The sequence below is a fragment of the Armigeres subalbatus genome, chromosome 2, assembly GCF_024139115.2.
Source record: "Armigeres subalbatus isolate Guangzhou_Male chromosome 2, GZ_Asu_2, whole genome shotgun sequence".
Taxonomy (NCBI): Eukaryota; Metazoa; Arthropoda; class Insecta; order Diptera; family Culicidae; genus Armigeres; species Armigeres subalbatus.
The window spans coordinates 11,382,611-11,391,030 of record NC_085140.1 but is presented as its reverse complement, the minus strand read 5'-3'; the positions used below and the strand labels follow the sequence as shown (position 1 = coordinate 11,391,030).

Genomic DNA, 8,420 nt, shown 5'->3' with positions numbered 1-8,420 from the left:
TGATAACAAATATTTGTCAAGTCAGCCTGATATCCATGTCGATTTCTAATCGGTTTGGTAGATGTCCGGATCAACTTGACAAATATTTGTCATTATGACAAACAGTGGACTGAGGGCTTAAATAAGGGCTCAAATAATATTTAATCAAATTGAATTCAATGGCTGTATAAAACAGGTTCTAAAAATCTGATTAAGCGCCATTGAAGCGAATTTATATTACTGAATGGTTTATTAAAGATTGAGTACAAATTGTGTAACATGCTGTAAAGTAAAGAGGCTGCACTCATAACAAAGAGGTGAAGTGTCAAAATTGGAAAAGCGCATTTGCTGTCAAATCCAATCGAGCACAAGGTTGTTAAAGGTAGGAGTATTGCGTCTCTTTGTTTTTAATCCAGGCTCGTTACTGTAAAGTAGTTGTACAGGCACGTCAACAACAGCTGAATTAGATTCGCCATATTTCTTGAGTTCTTGATCATATGTATAGCCACACATATAGAGATGAGTGACGTTTAACGGTCGCACACTGATGTGCAATTGACGAATCCAAGAGATAAAAAGAAGAAGACATGCGATGGTGAGAAACAACAAAATCGTTCATGGCGAAGTATACGGTGTCGATTTTAAAATGCCCGTATAAAATTCTAAAGGTATTCTAATTAAAAACTAATAAATGTAAAGTGCGAGAAAAATGAAAAGCTAGATTTAGAACACATCATTCCAAAAAAATTTTTTTTTTCGTTTAATGCACCCAAAATATAGATTTCCATTTTTCTCGCACTTTGCATTGATTAGTTTTTAATTAGAATAGGTTTTTAATTTTATACGGACATTTTAAAATCGCCGCCGTATACTTCGCCATGAACGATTTTGTTGTTTCTCACCATCGCATGTCTTCTTCTTTTTATCACTTGGATTTGTCAATTCGGAATGTGTAAATACATGTTTGTTTTCCTTCTGCTCATAACCTCAAAATTGATCGAGTCATCACGATGGTTGCGAAGGAGTAAAATAATATATGGAAATATACTCATTTTTACCCAAACTTTGCTGAGTAGTACCATCTAGGAGTGTTTGTTTTCCTTTTATCGTCACTCACACATTCGGACGTGAGAATCTCAATTCAGCTTGAAGCCGTATTAACGATTGCATCATGACGTCATCGGACACCATATGAGGGCAATGTTTACATTTTTTTTACCCGTGTTTAAATGGGAGTGACTTCTCATGAGGGCAATGTTTACAATTTTTTTTATATGGAGATTTTGACTCGTGCAATGGTCAATAGACGAGTTAATTGGATATGTACGGGGTTGGACTTGCCTTCTACTGCATAATAAACGTATTTTTTCTATTTCAAATTTTATTTTGTGATATCACACTTTATACATAATTCTGTATAGACATAACTTCTGAACCCATTGACCAATTTCAACCAAATTTAAAATACACATGCTTTATCTTATAGCGACGATGATAAGGAGGTTAGGTTTGCTCTTTGGAAAAGAAGGAGGGTGTGGGGGGAGGACTATTATTTAGTTATTGATATACTCAACCGACTCAAACCTTCATCGAAATCATGGTTCGGCCAGTGAAAAGCAATGATTAATGTTTTTCCTTCTGGATGGTGAATGTGATCCCATAAGGCATCGGTGGATGTTTTTCCTTCTTTAGAAATAGACGTTTGTCCGGAATAAGGCGATTGTGGGCTTGATCCCTTCTTCAAAATCAGTCAATTTTTTAAATGAAATCTGCGTCAACTGCACCCACTGTTTCGAGCATTCTGACCAATATGGCATTATGCAACGTACACACCAGTCAAACAGTTTGACGAACATTGACTCCGCCCCCAAGAAAACGCTTCGGTTGTTGCTTTGTTTGAACGTATGTGAAGTTTTTCGAACAATTATTTGACAGTTGGTGGCTCGGTTGGAAAAAATTAAAACGGTTTGAGTTGTCGGGGGTTGAGTCAAGGTTCGCCGAATATGTTTGAGCATTTGTAGTGAAGTTGCACTAACCCCCATATATTTTTTGTTGGTTGGTGCTCAAGTTGGCGCTTCGGTCGTTCGTGTGTGATATTGTTGGTCGAATAAATTGATTGTTCGTGCATAGCTGTTGTTAAAACTTGATGGATGTTTGAAGAAACGAGAGGTGGAATCAATTTTGGTAAAACTGCTTGACCGTGTGTACGTTCCATAAGAACTAATATGGTGCTGATCTGGGAGGGAGCTCTCGATACTACACATAATATTAAATATTTATTGTCGTCATGCAGCAAGTAAATTATCAACAAGAAAAAACAATCAACGTAGGCGTCACCTGAAAAGACTAAATTTTGATTTAGCAGCTAGATTTCGGCTCAGTTTGACACACATATTTTTCAAATCTGTTTCTCCCTCCCAGGTGCTGATAAAGTGAATTCAAGTCTTCTTATTTCGACACGGTTGTTTCATAAGGGCCAATGTCGCAAACGTAAACAATGCCTTTTCCTGCAAATTCCTCGACAACTAGGACCTGTAGGGATTTACCCTATGAACCGATACAACGAAATACGGCAAGAGGAGATACCTGAAAACGACATGTACCTTGACAGCGCGAGGGGGAGATTGACACGGACGATAAAGTTGGACAGTTGTGAATAAGGTGTTGCAGAGAAATAAAGGAAGTGATTTTGGCTAGAGAAAACGAAAACTAGTGTTTCTTCATTCCAAGAAAAGGAAACCCTTTACAGGACCGCTTTACAGGGGCCCCTTTTTAGCCGTGCGGTAAGACGCGCGGCTACAAAGCAAGACCATGCTGAGGGTGGCTGGGTTCGATTCCCGGTGTCGGTCTAGGTAATTTTCGGATTGGAAATTGTCTCGACTTTCCTGGGCATAAAAGTATCATCGTGTTAGCCTCATGATATACGCATGCAGAAATGGTAACCTGGCTTAGAAACCTCGCAGTTAATAACTGTGGAAGTGCTTAATGAACACTAAGCTGGGAGGCTGCTCTGTCCCAGTGTGGGGATGTAATGCCAATAAGAAGTACAGGACCGCTCCCAGCTAACATTCACTTGGAACTGGTGGCGCTCCGCGCCTTCTATCGAACGGAAGTGGAAAATACTGCCAGAAGTCTCTAATCTCTTTAAAATCAGCAGAAGAAGTCAATGTTTACGTTTGCGACTTTCGCCCTTTTGAAACAACAATGTCGATTTACCACATTGATCAAAATCGAGGATTTTTATTATTGTCGCGCTCTTCTCAAACGCGGTGGTAACGCGCAAGCAAAGATTGCGCAGCAGCGCGCCCATATGCTTTTCTACAGGGTGCGAGTCTGCACTGTTTAATTTAATCCAGTTTTCCGCGAGCGGTAATGGCCGCCAGCATGCCTGCGGGTTAGTCTCTGGTTTGACGTTTCTGGAGGTCAACTGCACCAACCATTCGAGCAGTTGACCTCCACAGACGTCAAATCAGAGACTAACCCGCAGGCAAGCTGGCGGCCATTACCGCTCGCGGAAAACTGGATAGGCCGCCAATTGGGGCTGCCATAGCTGAATAGCCACGGTGTGTGTGTTGCTAATTGAGATGATCACGATCCGAGTGTTTATTTTGGGATGCATAATAAATACATTCTTCAAATTGATGAAATCTGCAATAAATAAATAAACGACCTTTTCGAAAGAATTAGCGCATCATCCCGGACCCCGAACAGCTGATGTGGTATTTATATACCCCTCGGATCACTATAGGCTTTGGTCCGATTCGTGAATCAAAATCGAATTAAACTTAAAAGTGACAGTTCAAAAATTTCCAAATAACCCTGCTCGCAGAGCAAGATTACTTTTGACAGATATTGAATCATTTTTGATAGATGTTTTGTTGGTCTTGCTAGGTAGCACCAGCCATTCTTATGAGCGGGGGATTTCATAATTTCCGAACTGTCACTTTTAAGTTTAATTCGATTTTAATTCACGAATCGGACCAAAGCCATACACGGACATTTGGGAGTACCCATTAAATGGGTCTAGAGTACCCATTTTTTGAACCAATATGGAGATGTCAAAAAATGGGCTTTTTAATAACAACATAAAATGGGTACATTAACCACAATTTATACATTCCCTTCCAACAATGATAATGGGTAAACATCACCCGTGAATTATTCGTTCAGCTACCGCATCATTTTTGCAGAAGTGATTGATATTTAAAAATACTATGTATTGTCTATCCGGAAAAAAATTATAACGCTTTTTATACCGAAGTTGGATTTTTCTCCAGGTACAGGCAACTTTCCCAACTTCGGAAGTAGTGCGCTGGATTCACATAAAGATGCGCTAAACAACGCATTAATTAGTTTGACAGATAAAACTTCGGAAGAAAGTTCGGTTCGGAAGTCCCGACTTCCGAATTCTAATTTGGTGCTACGCCGACAATATAAACATTACGGAAGTTGTGCTTCCTTCAAAGTCGGTGAGATTCGGAAATGGTTCCTGCCGGAAAACTGGACACGAGACTGGACGTCCGACGATGATGGTAGAATTTTGTTGAGCCGAAAAGTAAGTTTTTCCATTCGCAATAACATTGGATTTTTTCTATAGGATTTCTTTGATTCACAGCTTTGTTTTGCAAACATGAACACTATCCCGCACAGAGAACCATGGCTTTGCAACTGGTTCCCGACAAACCAAAACCATCTTCCCCAGAAATGTATCACGAGGGGAAACATCGAGGGAAACATACCATTTGCGGACGGAGAAGGTGGAAGCTGAGATCGTTTGCAGAAAGCCGGATGGATGACGCCGGCTGAATGGGCCCCAAAGTTGAATCGAAATGTTTCGGAAAATGATAATTAACTAATAAATTATTGCCTATGTTCTATAAATACGATCGTTTTTGTCGAGGTTTTCGTATCATTCAATCTGAATACAAACATTATTTATGTTACATAACCTCAAATCCACCAAAATAAAAAATGGGATTTATTTACCCATTTTGCTAATGAAATTCAAGAGCAAAAATTACCCATTATTTGAAGTTCAGTGCACGGAGAAATACGAGAACCCAAAAGTGGGTGTTTTTTCACTCACCTTCAAGATAAGTGGACTAACCCATAAGATGGGTAAAGTATGCTTTACCCATAAATGGGAAAAAGGCTTATACGTCAAAATAGATGTGTATTTTTCATACATCTACACGCAGCGAAAAATTGTTTCAAATGGGTGAAAAATACCCATCTGCAGTCAAATAATTTCGGCGCTGATTTCAAAGATTTAATACATTTAAAACGGTATAAAACGTCCCAATTAATATTTAATTCTTACTTCTCTTTCAATGTAAAACATAACACAAGCTTAAGAATAATTAGTCTACTAAAAATCACATCAAATTAACTAAAGCAACTATATTCATATCTGGAAGTCCGAGGTTCCAAACAGCATGCTCCTGAATCGTTCGGGTCTCATTCAATCCATCCTAATTTCATCCATGTCCTTTAATATAACGTTCATAATTAACGCAGCGATCCATAACGAAGTGAACTGCAAAAAGCAAAAATAAAATGATTATAGGTCGGAGCCATTTTGAAATGGATTCTTCACATTATTTCTATATTCTAATAATTTTCTCTACTTTGAAAATATTAAAAATTCACTTACCTTTGTTGTTTAGAGAACAGAATTCTTCCTATATTGGGAAAAATGTATATATGCTTATAATCAGCTATCATTTAAATATGGGCAGAACATTCTAAAGGTGCCATCTGATCGTTATCAAAAACGGCTAACTGTTTTTTCACTCATAAACGGGTGAAAAACACCCACTTCGTGGACTAAGTGGAACTGTTAGAAGATGAGCACTTTCCACCCATTTGGCAATTTTTGAAAACACCCACCTTTTTGACAGCTTCATATAGATTCCAAAGATGGGTGATTTTGAAACATTAAATGGGTATTCTCAAATCTCCGTGTGGGAATACTCATTAATGAGTAAATCGAGTTTACTCATTTAATGAGTTATGCCGCTTTTCTTCAAAATGGGTACGAAAATACCCATTAATGGGTACTTGAGAGCTTCCGTGTAGTATACTTGGGATGAAACGCAAACTTTTACAGTCGAGTCCAAACTGACAGCTGTCACTGTCAACCAGAACGAAGTTTGCGTTTGTCCATTTCCTTGTTTTCGACATTTGCCAAAATCGCTCTTTCTTTCCGGCTCGTACCAGAGTCTAGTGAACACACATTTTGTGTATCATTAAAAATATTCTTTAAGCCCTGTGAGTGTACTTTTCTAACCAAAATTACGGCTCAGTTTTCTCCTCGACGAACCTGGTTGTGTGAATGGTGAAATTGGCGTGATTGTGCTGTCCAAGGGACGAATTTTTTAGATGATTGTTTTCCGAGCGAATGTGTTTACGAATGTTTGTGGTTGACGTTTCGCGCTGGCGGTATAGCTGGGTCGGAACAGTGAACGGAATTAAAAGATTGAAGTGCTTCGTGGTTCCCCGAGGATAAGTGCCTGAATACAATTCTAATGTTATGATGTTTCTGTTACTATTTGCAGTAGAACGCCACAATGGGGCGTGTTATTCGTGCACAGCGTAAAGGTGCCGGGTCTGTCTTCACAGCCCACACCAAGAAGCGAAAGGGAGAGCCAAAATTGCGTGCTATGGATTATGCCGAACGTCACGGATACTTGAAGGGAACCGTCAAGGTAAGGATATAAAGTTTTGTTTTATAACCTGGGCTGATAGGCAATCAATATTATAAGTCGTGATTTTGAAACGACCATTTACAAAGAATGATAGGCCCCATTCTTTGTAAATGGTCGTTTCAAAATCACGACTTATAATATGAGTCCTTTTAGTTAATATCTGCATAATATTGCTAAAATGTGAATGAATACGGCCCCTTTTTGATTTCTTATACATACATATTACATACATCATTATAGATTTTTTTTTGAGTTGAACAATGGATATATTGGAATTAAATAAAAATAATTTCAATGAAGTAATAAAATTCCTCAGTGTTTCTGGTAGAAACGTTCCAGTTTCATAAAAGGCCTAAGTCGCAAACGTAAACAATAACATCTGAATTAGAAGTTCTGATACGGTTAAAAAATTATTCACTAATGATTACTGGAGTAATCTCTTTGAGCCAAATTATTTACTAACAGCCCTTTCTATTAATCAAAATTCTAACTATGTATTATTAATCATTGTTTTCTATTACAGCAAATCATCCATGATCCCGGTCGCGGTGCCCCGCTGGCAGTCGTTCACTTCCGTGACCCCTACAAGTTCAAGCTGCGTAAGCAGCTGTTCATCGCCGCCGAAGGCATGTACACCGGACAGTTCGTGTACTGTGGAAAGCGCGCCCAGCTGCAGATTGGCAACGTTCTGCCAATCGGTCTGATGCCGGAAGGTACCATCGTGTGCAATCTGGAGGAGAAGACCGGTGACCGCGGCAAGTTGGCCCGTACCTCGGGTAACTATGCCTCTGTCATTGCCCACAATCCGGACACCAAGCGTACCCGTGTCAAGCTGCCATCGGGTGCCAAGAAGGTTCTGCCTTCGGCCAACCGTGCCATGGTTGGAATCGTTGCTGGCGGTGGTCGTATCGACAAGCCAATCCTGAAGGCCGGACGTGCTTACCACAAGTACAAGGTGAAGCGTAACTGCTGGCCAAAGGTACGTGGTGTTGCTATGAACCCCGTTGAACATCCCCATGGTGGTGGTAACCATCAGCATATCGGTAAGGCCTCGACCGTCAAGCGAGGAACTCCACCAGGTCGTAAGGTTGGTCTCATCGCTGCCCGTCGTACCGGTCGTATCCGAGGTGGTAAGGGAGACGAGAAGTTCAAGGAGAAGGAGAAGAAGTAAGGCGCTAGCGGCAAACGACGGATCGCATCTTAAGTTGCTGTTGTTGCGTGTGTTACTGATAAGCGTAAGGGTCGATATCGTTCTGCTGTGTAGAAACTATTACGCGGAGTGTTAAAGTAGGAACGAGATGAGCACATCAAAGGAATAGATGAAAATAAACAAGAAAATTGGTCAGAACTGAATATATTTGTATTCTTTTAGTTGAGCGAATGTCAGGAACTGTGTGTATAAAGAGAAATTATCTTACAAAAGTAGGTAGTTTATTCAACCGACTTATGAAAACTCGCTGCAAGGATGTTATCTTTATAAATAATGATTGAGTTACTTAACTACACTTGTAGCAATTTTCTTAGCATAGGATTACCGCAAAAAATAACGAGAGACGGAATGATGTTGAAAAGTAACTGTCTTCGACTGATGTTTATTGAGAACTATGTATCCCTCACATTATTTTGTAAAGTTGCATTATTTTATCAATTCCGAAGAATGCAAACATGTATTTAAATTAATTCATTCATCTGATGGAGGAAGTTTATTTTGACGGATACATTTTCTCAGAATTT

General features: G+C 39.5%; 1 protein-coding gene and 1 long non-coding RNA gene across 3 annotated transcripts; both read left to right on the top strand.

The window, feature by feature from the left end:
- The first annotated feature begins 4,166 nt into the window (after window positions 1-4,166).
- LOC134214024 (uncharacterized) lies at window positions 4,167-4,860 on the top strand. The gene is made up of 2 exons (XR_009979607.1): window positions 4,167-4,534; window positions 4,595-4,860. It is a non-coding gene; the product is annotated as an uncharacterized LOC134214024 (long non-coding RNA).
- Window positions 4,861-6,105: 1,245 nt separating this feature from the next.
- Window positions 6,106-8,039, top strand: LOC134217704 (large ribosomal subunit protein uL2). Of its 2 annotated transcripts, none has more exons than XM_062696514.1 (3): window positions 6,106-6,249; window positions 6,537-6,686; window positions 7,210-8,039. In XM_062696514.1, the coding sequence occupies exons 2-3, from the start codon at window positions 6,549-6,551 to the stop codon at window positions 7,855-7,857; spliced, it is 786 nt and encodes a 261-aa protein (XP_062552498.1). In that variant the 5' UTR covers window positions 6,106-6,249; window positions 6,537-6,548; the 3' UTR covers window positions 7,858-8,039. The 2 variants fall into 2 exon arrangements, with proteins under 2 accessions (XP_062552498.1, XP_062552499.1); XM_062696515.1 differs by having other exon boundaries at window positions 6,124-6,249; window positions 6,540-6,686.
- Window positions 8,040-8,420: the final 381 nt, after the last annotated feature.